Source organism: Scatophagus argus, chromosome 21 (genome assembly GCF_020382885.2).
Source record: "Scatophagus argus isolate fScaArg1 chromosome 21, fScaArg1.pri, whole genome shotgun sequence".
NCBI lineage: Eukaryota > Metazoa > Chordata > Actinopteri > Scatophagidae > Scatophagus > Scatophagus argus.
Genome location: NC_058513.1, coordinates 11552608 through 11568769, shown reverse-complemented (window position 1 = coordinate 11568769; position 16162 = coordinate 11552608). Strand labels below are relative to the sequence as shown.

The window sequence follows — 16162 nt, the reverse complement described above, 5'->3', positions numbered from 1 at the left end:
CATGCAAGAAATGACACCGTGTGGTATATGTTACAATCAATCTGTTGGAGGGTGCAGGTATGTGTGTATGGGTGAGTCTGTTTCCACATGTGTTTTTGTGTGACCTCTGCCATATCTTTTCCTTTTCCATGCCATCAGCTGAAGCATCCAACGGACTGTTTCCTGCTATTGTTGTGCACATACAAAATCTCATATGAGGAAGCTGTTATTACAGCAGACGCAGCAAAAAACTAGATTCAGTGTTTCACGCCACAGCACACAGCGGCCATGGCTGAGGGAAGGGTTTGCAAATGTATAATCCCTCGTGCAATGACTGTGATTTTCTCTCTCTAAAAAAAGGTTCTGATTGTCTTAATGACTTCAAATGAAGGAGCTGCGGTGGGAGAGCGAGACCACAAAAAACAGAATACTGGTTACACCTTCCCGCTGAGTGTCAGAAAGCTTTGTTTGCAGGGAAACTTTTTTACGCCCCTTTAGCTATTGTCATATCTTTTATTTTCCTTATGTAATCAGTTCTGAACATGTGATTTCATTCAGTCACATCATCATCGTGACTCTAACTGAAACATTACAGAGAAATCATTCACTGCCAAACTTAGATTTTACTTCCTAAAACTGCTGTGAACAGTGTTTGGTCTGGGTGGAGTGGTCAGTCTAAACATGTGCTGGCCTGTGCAGGAATGAAGTAATGAATTAAGGAAACATTCTTTGTTTCACTCTCTAGCTATTTTCCCATCAATAGCTTTCACAAGCAATAGATTGTTGTGCTGAGCTGGTAAACTACAAATTGTGAGGATGTGCTACTTTGACAGCAAAATGAGCATTTTTTTTTGCGTTGTGAGTAATATACCATTACCATTGTTGTATATTTTATAGAACCAACCTATCAATCAGTTAACCAAGAAATAAATAAAGTTAATAAAGTCAATTGTTTGTAACTCCAATTAGGAGAAAAAGTTGTTAGACACAAAGACCTCTTTGTAAGTGCCACAATAAACATATTATGTAATTGGATTAATGGTTTAAGCAGCATTTTAATGGCATAGCTAGTCAAGCTGGAGCTAAATTCAACTGATTAATATTCCTGTGAGTGGTTTAATAAAGTTTAATACCACTTCATCATAGCTGTAGAATAACTATAGCTTTAAGAGTAGTGATTTTTTTTTTCCTGTGAATTTGAGTGGTAAAAGTAATTAAGATGTAAAATCAGAAGAAATCAGATGTAAATACATGTAGTCACTCTTTTACCTCGTTATAGCGCCAGTAGCACATTGGCCTATAGCATCTGCAAAATTGTATGCTTTATTTAAAAACAACACTTTGAAAGTATACACTTTTTTTTAAAAAACTTAAAATGAATTTATGGTGAAATTAGTCAGGTCCTTCTCTACTTTCGTGTACGCTTTTCTTTTCTTTTCAGTCAGGCACCAGCCTGGACAGCTAAGGGTCTGTTTGGAAAAAAGTGGGTGGCGTTGTTGTGTGTAGGCATGGAGAGGCTCAAAGCGACTCGGCTGCCCCTGTCCCTAATGTGATGACAGCTGATTGTACCGAGCCACAGCCGTCAGGACCACCCGGGTCACTTTTCTGCTGTCATCATGTCTCCTTGACTCTCACGCCGGCCTGAAGCGGTTCCTCTCGGAAGTAATGAGCCCGCGCACAGCTCCGGAGCTCCGGGACGTGTAACTGCTCACAAAAAAAAAAAGAAAAAAAAAAAGTTGTGTCGCTGGGAAAAAGCAACTCCGCCACCACATCACCAGGCTGAAGAAGTTGGATATCTTGTCTGACTGGATCCAACGGCGCGATCCCACATTTTATTTCCACTGGAAGTTCAGACACTTCACAGGTAGGCAGACATTTTCGATTTTTGCGCCTTATAAAACGCTGGAGGAACTCTCATGGGCTGATGGATGAATTGAAGCACATATAAGTGTGTAATAACATACAGACACACTCCTTCATCTGCAGTCATGACATTAGCTTTTCTGCGGTGGACCTGAGATGAAATGCGCTTTCATTTCCTCTGTGATACTTATTCGAAAACGTTTGTACTGTAATAGGCGGGTGCTGACAGTCTTTTTGGGGCGTACTTTGGAAAGGATTTGCCCTTCACACAGACATCAGTGCTGCCAGTCACGGTGTGGACACACAGAGCGATCAGGCTAGCTGACTAATGGCGTGAGCTGAATGACTGACGGCAGTGAACGCCACAGACCAAATAATCCTCACCGCTGTCTGTGTGTGTGTCACCTGTGGCTGCTGCTGTCAGTTGTTCCACCGTGACATAGAGAGGAGGAGGGGGTGGCAACACACTGTTACAGCACACACACACACACACACACACACACACATACACACACATACATAAACACAAACAGGTTGTGTTGTTGACATACATTTTCTGGAAAATCTTACCATACTGTGAGTGTTATCAGCACTCTGCACCGGTTTGACATCGATCAGTCAGTCTCAGTCCACTGCAGCAAATCAGGCCAGAGTGTAGAGACTAAATCAGTGTTGATGCAAATGTGAATGCACAGTGAAACCGTAATACGCATCATAAAGTGTCTAAAGAGTCTGTACACTTTCAAGCTCTGGCAGGAGTCTGTATTAGCAGTAGGATTGCTTCAGTGATGTACTTGGCTCAGCCACTTGGCATAAAGGATCTGAAGCTGAATTATATCCAGTTTATTTAAATTCTGTGCACACAATTGACTGTGGTATGGACCAAACTTAATCTGCCAGAGCTGACAGACACATACACGTCTGTACAGCTGTCTATTTAAACATAATTGTGTTGTTAAAAACAAAAGATAGATCATAGCTGCAGTTATTTCAGGAGGAATCTGCCAAGCACAAAGCTCACTGCCAAGAGAGCAGAAGCCAGGCCCACATGCTTGTTCTGTCAGCACAATGCAGTATGTGTCTGTGCCATGACAGCATTTACTCACAGCTTTCGTCATTGAGTTTTTGGTTTGCCCTATAAAACAGTGAAACAGTGACAGAACTTAGATTCAACCTCTGAACCTGTTGCTTCTTCGCTGCACAGCAGTTTATCATCGCCATCCATGTTTGTTTGCTCATGTTCTGTTCCACATGTGCATGTTCATACTGTAAACAAACGAAGCCAATGGGATGTTTCACACTGGCACTTTTTATCCCAGTTTAACCCCTTATAAAGCAGCAAAAGGGATAATATATATCGGCATACTGTATATCTGTAAGGAATACAGTCCGATAAGGTAGAAAGAAAACATCCAGTCACCACTCTTAACCTGAAAAGGATTAAATAACTTGTCCGTTCTCGCACAGGACTGAGCATGACGGTGTATTTTACCTTTTCTTTCTTCTGAGTCATACCTGGCAGACGTCTGCTTCTGCTTCTTTAACTACTATCCTTGGTCAAGGATATCTTTTTCTCTCCCGTTGTGCTGCTTCTGTGTTTAGTGCCTAGTCAGGATTTTGTATGCACATAAACATCCTACACACTGAATTATTCAGTACTTGCAACAGGGTCCTGTATCAGCACAGAGAAACTTGAGATGTTTGTGTCAGTTTGCACGTAGCCTGTTACATGTCACAAACGCTGTACAGTGACTGTCCCCCATAAATCCAGTGAAACATCTAATTGTACATATTATAACAGCCACATAGGTTTTTAGTGTAATGCAGTTATGATTGCAACCATTCAAAGGTGCTGCAGGCTGCAGCGTAAGAACAGAATGTCCAGCAAAATAGCAATAATAAAATCATCCCATTATGCAATATGCCATCAATTCAGAGAAAATGTATTTCTCAGGCATTAAATACATTCCATATGCTGACAACACAGTGTTAGTTAGCTTGGCTGAATATGCAGGGGAAGCCAGGAGATTTAATTTGATCTGAACTGGATATGGAAAGCAGGAGGAAGAGTTTGGAGATCAAGACTTGGATATCTGTCCAGAGTCAACATGGTCTGGGAGGTGACAAATTAGTTACATAAGTAACACAGTTTTAGGCACATAAATGACCCTTTGGCCATCACACTGTATTAGATATTCTGCAGCAAGCATGCAAATACTTTGCAGTTTGCTTGTCGATGACCTGAGACAGAAAGCTGGACTTTGCTCTTGCTACCATCCTTCATCAAACAAAAGTGAGTGTCTTGGTACCTTCCACAAATGAGATAAATAGAAGTTCAATTCATAAATTCATAAAAATGTAACATTCATCATATGTGAGGATGACAGTGAAGAAACTGGTTTTATAGACCATAGAGTTTTGTTCAGCTTTGGTTGAAACTGAGGGTAATCCATGTTTGTTGTCTCACGTATTTGCTTGCTTGTGACAATTTCAAGATCTGGTATTATCGGCTTCTGCCTGGACTATTCCAATGTTCCAAGAGCTGATTCACAAAACTCATCAAAGCAATCCTGGTTTTTGCCATCTTGGCAGTCTCTTGTTAATGTCCTCAATTCACCTTGAGTTGTCTAAAAGTTTGGAAATAACATGTAAGAACTTTGCGTTTGGATGGATTTTTCCAAAAAGAGCACGCTTATTTCACCCTCCATAAATCGATCTTGTTCCTGCAGGCATGTGATGATGTGATTCCAAGAGGGAGATCAGTTATGTAACAGCTCATATGCAGACTATTAAGGGCTCAGTCATGTTTTAAGGGTGCGGCATATCCTTGGGCACCTCTGGGGTCCTCCCAAGGAAAGCCCTCGGTCCTCTGTCCAAACAGATCTCTGTATTCGTGACAACGCAGCTTCTGCCCTCTGAGCTCAGACGTCTGAGCTCCTTGCTGTGGAAATGTTTATGCAAAAGACCAGTTCCACCCAGTGTGTTTAAATGTGTGTGTGTGTGTGTGTGTGCCATTAATATTCAACATGTGCATGCTTGAGAAAGAATTGGAAAAACAAAGATGTGAGTGAAATGAGTTAAGACAAGGGATGAAGTGGAGTCCCCCTGAGGGAACGTCTGTGTGGTGGACAAACTGCAGAGATGCTGGAAAGCAAATGGAAAGAAATTGTGAAGACAACGGTGGATTCAGTGTCTTGGTTGAGCCAAAAAGAGTATTTCCAGTCTTTTTCCAAGGACCCACCCAAGGTTTTCCCCCACACTCCTACAGCAGCAGCAGGAACACATCTAGCAATGTTCTCTCCACTGTTAGAAAAGTCACAATCAGCCTTTATTTACATCTCCTAAGAGGTATTTCAGCTAGTATAAATAAGGCTTGAATTTCAATAGAAACACATTTTGCTGTTTCTAAACCAACCAGAAGTAAAGACGCGTGGAAGCAGTGTTTCCCATAGGATTTTGTGAGACCTGGAAGAAAATTTTGTACATTTTAAAGTTAAATACATCAGTCTGGTAAAATAAAGAGGCTGGATCTATGTGCTAACTAAGCGCTCTTGTAAACAATTTTATACTCTAGTAAACAATTTAATCATGAACAGACTGGTTGAGCTGATTCAAATGCTGTTGATGTGGCTAAAAGGTTGATCACAGATGCTTTGCCACCAAATCGTTAGTTAAAGTTAAAGGTACACCATGAAAAGATTTTGGTGTACTGTTTGTAAACACACATTTTAAGGTACAGTAAGAGAGAAAGACAGTTTTATTATTGTTAAGTCTTATTTGCAGGTTATCAAATCCCCACCAACCTAAAACATGGGTATTTGAGAACAGTTGATGCCCAGAAACATCCCAAACATAGCAAAGAAAATACAGGCAAAGGACAGGATCTTTACAAGTACAGACAACATCCCACACTTCTAGTGGGTCATAAGTGATACTTGCAGAGATTATTTTTTATGAGTCTATACATTGCTTATATCTTTAACAATACCTAACACAACCTAACCTTCCACACTTTTATATGTAACTTCAATCTGAGTTGATTGACAACTCTTACTCTGAAATGTGAGCATAAAAGGAAAGATACGTTCACAAACTGATAAGTCACCCTAAGCACGAATGTCAGCATTCTGTTTGGACTATTTTTAAATAAAACGAACAGCCTCTACTGTCTCTTGATGTAAGCAATTTGAATTGATGGTGTACTTGTGACAGAATAGGCTTTGTTACCGTTACTAGTTTGTATTGAAATGCAGAGCTGGCATGTTAGCGTACAGTACAGCGCGTCTGCATGCTTATTCAGACATCTCTGTGTATGTGTTTGCTGTTCACATGTTTGGGACAGGATGGCTTTGCCAAATATTTCAACAGAGTTTGGCATCTTTAGGCATTTGACTCAGTGTGCCAGATGTGTCTTTTTTTTTTATCCTGTTGGCTGAAGCCATGCCGTGCTGTCTCATCTGTTTGAAATGCGCACTGCAAGCCAGACTGCACCCTTCACAGTCCTGCTTTTTACTTGTTGTTTGGAGTAAAACCATTAGAACCCAATGTGGGACCTTACAAACATTGATTCTTGGAGTTGTTAGGCAAAGGCCTTTACAAGATCAGTAACAGGTCAGATGCAAGAACTGCAAGGACTGGGAGAGTGGGATGGCTGGCATGCAACAACAGCCCTGAGCTGCACTGGAGTCCAGAACATTAGATGGTTTATGTGTCATTTAATCAGTTGTCACATGACAGAAAATTCATTTGCAATTAATACACAATGAGAAATTTCCTTGTTGCAGCTTCAGTTGTGAGGATTCATTACTTTTCTTTTTCTTATGTGGTAGTAAGTTGAATATCTTTCACTAGTGGACTGTTGGACGTTGTGGACATTTGATTTTTTTCAGACATTTTTAAGATTGGAGAGCCCAAACATACAATGGATCATGAGAATATTTGATGTCAAAAAGTCAGCCCTAGTGGAGATTAGACCACCAAGCCAGCAGAACGTCCTAAACTAAATCATCTCATATGGTTTTTATGTGTGTATACGGTTTGACAAATTATTTACCAGCCACAGATCATCAAGTTTTATGTTAGCTCAACCACTTCATCTAGTTATGACATTTATTTATCTATCACTGCTGTAGCCAGTTACGATTTGTTTGTCAAGAAAAAAATCTAAATTAGTTATGTCATCATGCAGGGGGTCTGTGAGGCAGTGACTCTCTAAGCAGATGGTTAGAAAACCACATGACTTGTGTTGACAACTGTCAGCCATACGAAGCCTTCTCACCACCCCGTCCCCTCCTCCTTGTCCCCCAAACCATGTGCTGAAAGACTAGACTGCCCAAAGAAAAGCAACAGATGTCCCACAGGTTTTAATATCCAGAACGGTCCGCTGGCCAGTCACCTGTTTTGGTGATGTTGTTTTGAAGTGAATGCGTTTTAGCGGCGTCAGCACGCTGGATAGGAGGACTGCAGAACGAGTCCCCCGGTAAACAGTTGTTATCAAGCCCCCTCCAGAGGATTCTACCAGTCCGTTTGTGTGTGTGTGTGTGTGTGTGTGTGTGTGTGTGTGTGTGTGGATTGACATTCATGCACAGGCACGTGCCACTCTGCCACTGCAGTATATCTGAATAGGATGAATGGCACATCAGCGTGAGCCTCGTCCTGGCAGGCAGACAGATAATGAGGCAGCAGCTTCATTGTTGGCATCAGATGACCCTGTATAATAAAAGGTAGAAGCAGTCAGCAGGTCTCGCCTCTTCCACTCTGCACTGTACACTAACACAGTGTTTCAGCACTCACCCTGACCAACTTCAACTTAAGATGCCTTTCAGCCACGGCAAAGGAGGACCGTTTGGAGAGTTACAATCATGCAGAATATATAAGGCTGAAAAGTTCCATCGAATCTATTATAAATAACATCAAAGACACACTGGTGAACAAAAAGCATTTTAACCAGACAGCAGCCAACGTTTTGTTTGTTTGTTTGCCTGGAGTTATCATATCACGCAAAATCAAGAGTTGTCATTTTTAACTGTCATGTCGTACTACAGCTTTGCAAGATAACGTTTAACTGAAGTTTTGGTTCTTGCAGTTTGAAAATTGTACTCTTTTTGATTTAATTCGTCAGACCCCAACAGTAAATCTGCTTTTTTTTTTTCGGCTGGAGGGGCTACAGCCAGCAGTTATTTCGGTTATTGAAGAATCAGTTGAGTCATATTTTCAAGTTGCCTATTAATCTTTTTGTCTAATAATGTTGACAGAATGAAAAATGTCCCAAGGTGACTTCACACAATTTTTTGTCCAAGTAGCTAAAATCCCACATGCTTCATACCGTATTAAAGGCAAACTGTTTTAATGTGACGTCTTTTTCTAATAACTCATCATTTCTGAAAGTGATGAGTGTTTTGAATTTGCTCCACCTACTGAAACGTGCTATTTTTTCTGAAGGTTTTTCAAGTATTTAATTTAAATTAAGTGGACTAAATTCAGTTTAGTGAAGTAACAGTTGTTCTCTTTTTGACACTGAGGCAACATGGAAATCTTCCTCTGCTCTTGTATGGTGCTTGCAATTTAGCGCAGACTTTCTTTCTTTAAATTGCATCTTATGCTTGTCAGTTATGTTGGAAAACACACACACACAAAAGCATATGCACAGATAGTAAAGAGTGATGATGGTTTCAGGTCCAGGACAGTTCAGACAGTTGGTGCTTTGTCCCACTGTCAGCTGTGTGAGCATGTATACAGTGTGTGTGTGTGTGTGTGTGCATGCGTGTCAGCTGTTGACTTAGCTGTCTGTCGTAATCCTGTTACTTTCTCCAGGACAGTGCTGAGTGACACACACTCTTTGCTGGTTTTCTTTATGGTTAAAATACTTTACTCTGTCGTCAGGAATTTGTTCCAGGGTGGTGCTCAGTTACAATCAGAGTCCAATTGCTTATCAAGACCTCATGAATCAATAAATCCAAACTGAAGAGACACACCTTCTGAAGACCTTTCAGTGTGTGAAATACACCCTTCCTTGCACATTTCCATTTAATTTAAGAAGTCAGTGGAAAAGAATGTGGGTTTTTTTTTGTGTGTGCATTTTTAAAATGATACCTTCCATTGATGGAAGGAAAGGGATCTGGTAAAATCTGGCGCTGGTTCGCTGCCAGCCTGGTTTCCTCCAGTCAAGCCTGCTACTCCTGGCGTGATCCTGTCCTCCCTCCCTTTTATTTCAAATCCAGACAAAATGTGCCTCAGCTGGTGCTGAGTCAGAATAAGCCGCTCACACACTGAAACTTACACAGTGTGCTTTTACAATGAGAGGAGCAAGAAGAGACTCATTTATATTCTATTTAAATACTTTTTAAATAAGTTCTGAGAAAAATGAGGCGAGATCCAAGAATGCCAAAACTCTGTGGGAGTATCTCTCTAAAAACTACTGGGTTGAAAACGACCCAAATTGGGTGGTTTCTTACCCAGGTGCTGAGTCACTATTGGACAGCAAACGCGCTGGGTTACAATGACCCAGCAAGATGGGTTGGTAATTTAAAACAACATATGGGTAGCTTAATCCACCCAGATATTGGGTTATTCTGACAGGGACGTTGGGTTACAGTAACCCAGAAAATGGTTGTGACCTTTTGACCCAATAATGGTTTACATTAACCTTTTTAGTTGGGTTTATTTGACCCATTAATTATGTTGAATTATGTTATGCTCATTTTTTTTTATATTGCGGGTTATACACATGTAAGTTATTTAGAGAAGCAAACAAGTTTAAAGAATATAATACTGACAATTTTGAACAAATTACTCACTTAGTACTTCATCATCATCATCACTCATGTAGTACATCTATCACTACTATTTATTTTTACGTTTTTTTCAGGAGCCAAAACATTAGAAATGTACTCTCTACTAATGACATGTAATGAAGAAATAGAATTTAAATAAATGTATTTAAAATGGGAAAAATGCACAAAAAGTTGAAAAAACAATAAAAAGTAATTATGTACAAGAAAAAATGTAGTTATTATGTAATTATATACAAGAACAATAATTATGTACAAGAACAAATAGTTAAAAATACGTAACAGAATGAACAATTCAACTACACCATAAACCTGGGGACCCAGTTCAGTTTCCGCCTGCTCTCATCCCTCAAATATTCAACCATGTTGATGCCAACCTGTAATACAAGAGCAATCAAAATGACAAAAAACAATGTATTCAATGTTAAAACAAAGCAACAAAATATGACATTATTTATGGAATATGGAAGTCAATAAAAGTTCCCGATGTGACATACTGAGAGGTTATTTCCCATCTTTGCTCCAGGGATGTCTCTGCTGCTGTGCATAGCTAATTTGCTAGTGTTAGTTGTGTTTGCATTAAGCTTCGTGTGCGCTAGCTAGCTAACAAACGAACTATCTGCTTATCTGCCTGGATTGCTGCCTGACTAAACACATCATGAACCGTTCTGTGATCTATTGTAAGGCTTTCGTGTATGTTTGACATAACTTCTAAAATCATAACATAATCATATAATATATAATTTTCAAAACACAAACCTCAGTCTTTAGTATGACCCAGTGCCTGGGCTGTGTGTAGCCTTTGACCCAGCACCTGGGTTGGACTTGACTTTATGATCACAATACTCCAGGTTGAAATATGCCACAGCTCTGTATATGGGTGATGTAGTGTGACATGGTGTGAGAACAACAACCTCATCCCCAACACGGGCAAGACCAGGGAGATGATAGTGGACATGAGGAAGGAGAGGAGCCCTCATCAGCCACTACTCCTTACTCTCCTCCTCCTTAAAGAATTCTGATTCTGATTCCTCTACCTGAATTTTCCGGTTGCACTGTGCCTAGAGCCCATTTCAACAATGTTTTGTCAGCAGCCAGTGCTTTGTGGGCATTTATGAAAAGTTCACTAACGGAATATAAATTATTAAATATTACCACTTACATAACTCTTTAACTCAGTATTTGCTAGGTTGTTGAAAGTGTCTTTTTATCAGCAACATTTACCAAATGAAAGCTAGACAAAGCCAAAACGATTTCTTTAAATACTGTGTACAACCAGTACACAGACACAGGAGTTGCACATGTGCTAAATTTTTAGACTGGTATTTCACTCTCAAAGAATTTGTTCAGTTCACAATTTTCAGTATACAAAAGACATTTTTATTTTATTTTTGAAATGCTTCTTGAGATGATGACCTTAAAATACTCAGTGAGTTAACCCAGTATTTAGGCTACCGGTAGTAAAGTGACCCAGACAGTGGGTAGAATACCATGTATCTGTTGGAGGTTGAGTTCCAAACCACCAACCATGCAGCTGGGTTATAGAAAATAACCCAGCATGGGCTAATATAACGCAATAAATGGTCAAACTGTCACAACCCAGTAATTGGGTGTAGAAATAACCCAGCATTTTTTAGAGATTATATGTTTTCTTGCATCAGAAATCACCAAGATCTTTAACTAATGCTTGCTGTTACTTAATTTAATTTATGCAGTGGTAACCTGATATTGGCTTACAAGGAATAGAATGAAGGGAATTAGCTGGATAGAAACTGAAGCTAATCACTGTTGTTCTTAGTTAAATAAGCCGAGGCACGTTTGAAGTAGTGCTGACCTTTATTTTGACGTTCTAGTGGCATTGGGAGATTAACACATTGAGTCATTGTGTGCTAAAGTGACATGTGTTCTAAACATGTAGCAAGTCTAGACAAAATAAAGCATTGTTTTAACAAAATATAACACTGCTAACGTGTAGATGTCATGTAATGGATATGTTTTATATATGTTATGAACACAAAATAAAGCCGAGGCTGTTTTTCATGTCATTAGATTTTTAGGTATTTGATCAGAAACCAAACTAAAGGGCAAACTGTTTTGACCTCACAGTGGTGCGAGAGGAAATGTTAAAGGATCACTGAAATCACTCAAATTTATCCTCTGGGGGTCTTGAATATCTAATAGTAGTTGCTAAGATAATTTATTTTGTGCGGAAAGCTGCTGGCGTGACTAAAACTGTTGTCACTTAGCTTTGGTTAGTATCATCCAGCTCCTCATCTTGGAGACTGCAGCGCTGCAGTAAATCCAGCAGACCCACAATCGTGACCACACACCAGAACCAATTAGTGACGTGAATACTCATGTGGTCACTGAATCATTTCAGTTTCTGCTATTTATTTTTTTTGTGGAATCCCAACAATTTTCTATAATTATATTGATTTGCCTTTAATGTGTGAAAATCTAAGCTTATTTTATGTGTCAGCTGTCCTGTGTATAATGTTAACCATTCAGCTACTGTAAGTGACCGCAGTGTCACAGGGAAACTATACAGTGTTTCCATCAGGCAGCTTGTGTTGTCATCTGCCAGAGCAGGGTGTAAAAGTCACCGAGCGCACGAGCCACTGACACACTGACAGACCCATAAATAACACTAAGGAGCTTGTCTGGCTGGATGCAGATCTGAGGATTAGCTTCAAGAAAGCTGCAGCAGCCCAGTGACTCTTCGCAGGTCTTGGCACTGCAGTCAGGTGTGGAAAAAGGTTTTCGTTTTCCCAGTGCTGGCTGTGAGATCAGCTGTGTTTGGCAGGCCAGAGTGGACAAGATGCATGATGAGTGAAGTGGTGGAAAGTGGTTATATTTAATACATGCACAGTTCATTTTTAAGTTTGAGACCTAAATTAACATTAATGTAATCTCTCTACACTATTGATGCCTGAGCAGAAAGATTGCAGTCTACTCACTGATTTCACATGCAGTGAAGCAGACGGTATAACGGGTGATGTTTTTATAATGCAAAAGTTCAAGGCTTTAGATAAATGATTTGTTTTGTGTTTTGTCTCTGCTACAGTGTGACTTTATGACATGCTCTTTTTAATTCATGGCAGAGCATTGACTGGCAGAAGCCTTCCCCTTTTGGGGAGTAAGATTTCGTCTGTCACTGAGAAGAAACACTTTCCAAAATCATGCACATTTCTGTCCTGTTCGTGAGCACCATTCTTTTACTTGTGATGTGTTGTCAAAAGGTCTTATTCTGTGACATTTTACCTTTTACTCATTAGGAGTGAGATGAGTTATTTTGTGTGCTTCTAACCTGCCACACACTCAAAATTTGAGCTTTTCTCTGTAGACCTTCCTGCTTCAACAACGCGTATGAGTTTACAGATTCCTGTTTCGCTGTTGGGTTATCAGTCACTTTTTTATGGAAACCATTCCTGAAAGATGGTGATACGTGTTCACCTGTGTGCATGTCTGGGCATGTTTAATTTGCCACCGTGTCAGACAGGCAGCCATTGTTTCATTTGAACTGGGAATAAGCAGAAAAATGAGTTACACTTCGTGTTGTTCACTCTGCTTTACTACAAAGGACATGACATTTTATTCTTTTATTGAGGCTGGATGAGATCGGTTAATGATAACATTCAAATCTAAAAATTAACAAGAAACGACGTGGCTTCTGTTCCATTGAATAAATTGAACACTCAGCCTGTTGGTGCTCGTTGTCTGCTGTGTTGTTCAGCCTCTACTTGGACACCTCCTGTTGGCTTGCATTAGTTAATGCCTTGGCTTGGGTTTCACTGTGGCTTTAACACTATGTGGTTTGGAGCTCACTAGCTCAAAGCTACATTGCTGAACAGTGACCCCCAACTGCTTTTGTTAAGCAAAACAGTACTGCTTCATCCTTCACTGCAAGCGGCCACCCTCACACATCCATGCGCTTTCTTTCCTCTGTTAATGCTTGTCATCCGTCCCCCTCTATATGTCCAGGATAACCTGAGTCTCTCCCCAGAGACTGAACTGAACTGGGTCAGAGTCCTGTTTCTGTGCCCCCCTCGGCTCCATCGGTCCACATAACAGAGACCCCATTGAGCGTGGCAAACTACCACCCTCTTCTCCCATTTCTCGTCTCTCTCACTGTGTCCATCCCCACCTGCCCACCTGTAGTTAGTCTGTCCGCTGATGATGATACACAAAGGCTGGTAAAAGACTTATTAAATGCAGTTTTTCTGTTGTTTTGTGAGCGTTTGTATGCGATAATTGAAATTGAGATTATGCACAAATTTACACAAATTTGAAGGGTTATTTTTTTTTTGCCTAAAAGTGATGAATAAGACTTCCTCTCACACGCATGCCAGTTATCAGGAGCTGCAGACGCAAACAGTGTGAGGCGTGAACACTCTCAGAAAAAGACATTTAGAAATTACACCCATTTATTGAAATATCTACTCTGTTTCCCAAAACAAGAAGATTTAACCATGACTGCAGATGCTGGTCATTTAAGAGGAACAGGGGTTGTTGGAAGTGATTATACTGCAGTGATTTGGATTGTAACCACTCACTGTTTGGCTGTAGACAAGTTAAAAATGAAGACACAGTCGTCTTCATTCAGGTGCGTTCTTTGCATGAAACCAACTAGTAGGTGAGCAACCGAAACAAAAAGGAGGAGAAACGGGACCATTTCTGTGCTTCACTGTAAGAAAAGCTATAAAACGATAAACCCATATCTCATTACGGATCGCCTCTGTAATGAGATATGATTAAGAAGAATTCATATTTTATTGCATTATAGGAAGCAAACAAGGAAGAAAAACAAACAGTGAAATGATAAAGAAGTGAGAGACACAGAGGTCAGAAGTCAGAGATAACATACAGTAGGTAGAAATCCTTGACCTGCACATGAGTGTTGCAGCTGCCAGCCACCCTAACGCAGAGCTCTGCAGCTACTGTACGTCCCTAAACGTCATCCCCTCGTGAAAAAGCAGAGAAATGGGAGACGGACAGAAGAGTCTTGAGGAATGTCCTTCAACCTTCTTAAGTCGAGCCCTCTTTCTTTGTGCTTTTCTGCCTCTTTTCTCTCTCCTTTTAATTGTAGGTTTCTCACGCTCTCACTTCCCCTTTTCATTTGGTGTCGTTTCACAAACTCTCTGTGAGGCATTTGTTGATTTGTATGGCGAGGATTTTGAATAGCACCACTGTGCCTGGTTTGGAAAACTGAGACACATTCCCTCATTGGAAAGACATCTGCATCTTATATTCTTAGTAAATTTTTTGCACTTTCTGCATCTTGTTAATTTTATTTTTCTGTGTTTCTTCATGTGTTATTAATATAAAACTGTGAGAATTATCTTTTAATCTTCTTCTTTTTTACCTCTACAGGTTATGAGTAATGGAAGCAGGATCGGTGGTGCGTGCCGTGTTCGAGTTTCTCCCCAGCGTCTCTGAGGAGCTGCCACTCTTTGCCGGTGATGTCATTGAGGTGCTCAGTGTCCTGGATGACTTCTGGTTGGTTGGTAACAAAGATGGCGTCACAGGTAAGGTGTCAGGGGTCATTATTGCTGAAAATAAACCAATACGCTCGAAGTTTCTCTGAAGAAGTTCCACGTTATTTACCACAAAGAACTTTAGTTATGTTGAAAACCTACATGGAGAGGCTTCCTGTAACTTATTGATTATAAAAAGTCACATGAGAAACTGTGATTGACATATTGGTCTTTCATTTTGGTGCTGATGAGTGCATGTGGGAGGCATTTAGTGTTTGAAATGGGAAATGATGCAATCCAGCAGTGATTTCTACTAAGTCTTGACATGCTTTGGTTCACTTCCTTTCTGAGTTTTGTAATGCATCAAACCATTCATACATGACAGGCTATGTGTAGAGTAAGAGGGAGGGGTTGGAGGGGTGCAGGGCATTAGAAATGAAACAATCCACTCTTCATTTGATGTTAAATTGTTTGTTTTGCAGTATGATGAAAGGTCACAATGCATTCTGGACAGGATGTGCTCCCTAAAGTGCACGTTACTCATGGAAATCTACTTAAGTTTTCCAAAAGTCGCACGTCACTTAATATGAGAAAGGGGATTCCCTCAGAAGGAAGTGCTGATGGGAAGTCAGTGTGGACTTCCTAAAACACTCCTGACAAAGCCAGATGATATCCAAACTGCCAGTGTGACATGCATGTATACAAGTACTGTTTACAGTCGGGACTGTCTGGCCTTTTACACTAATGGCCAATCAGCTTTGTTCAAATAACATTTTGTTCTATTGTATGACAGTCTCAAAAAGTTATACAAGTTATAACCTTCTGATTTTCATCTTGGTTTTTTCTAATATGAGTAGAGTTGCAGTACCAAGTAGCACCTGTGCTGGATCTGCTGTTGGTTCTGTCTTAGTCTTAGTCTTAATCTAGCCTATAGAAAAAAAATTTCATTCCACAATGTAAATCTGCACTAAATTACACTTTCCCCTCTTCTCACTATACTCATATTATCTGCAAATTCTGAAATTAAGATGAAGATACCGTGAGTTAAAACAGTTA

The 16162-nt window shown here is 40.2% G+C and overlaps 1 protein-coding gene across 2 annotated transcripts in view; it reads left to right on the top strand.

The window, feature by feature from the left end:
• The first annotated feature begins 1438 nt into the window (after window positions 1-1438).
• LOC124052323 (dynamin binding protein) overlaps window positions 1439-16162 on the top strand; it is a 43837-nt gene continuing 29113 nt past the window's right edge. For both annotated transcript variants that reach the window (XM_046376432.1, XM_046376431.1), the window contains exons 1-2: window positions 1439-1843; window positions 15003-15157. In XM_046376432.1, coding sequence (XP_046232388.1) covers window positions 15013-15157 — 145 coding nt within the window. In that variant the 5' untranslated portion in view covers window positions 1439-1843; window positions 15003-15012. The remainder of the gene's footprint in view (window positions 1844-15002; window positions 15158-16162) is intronic.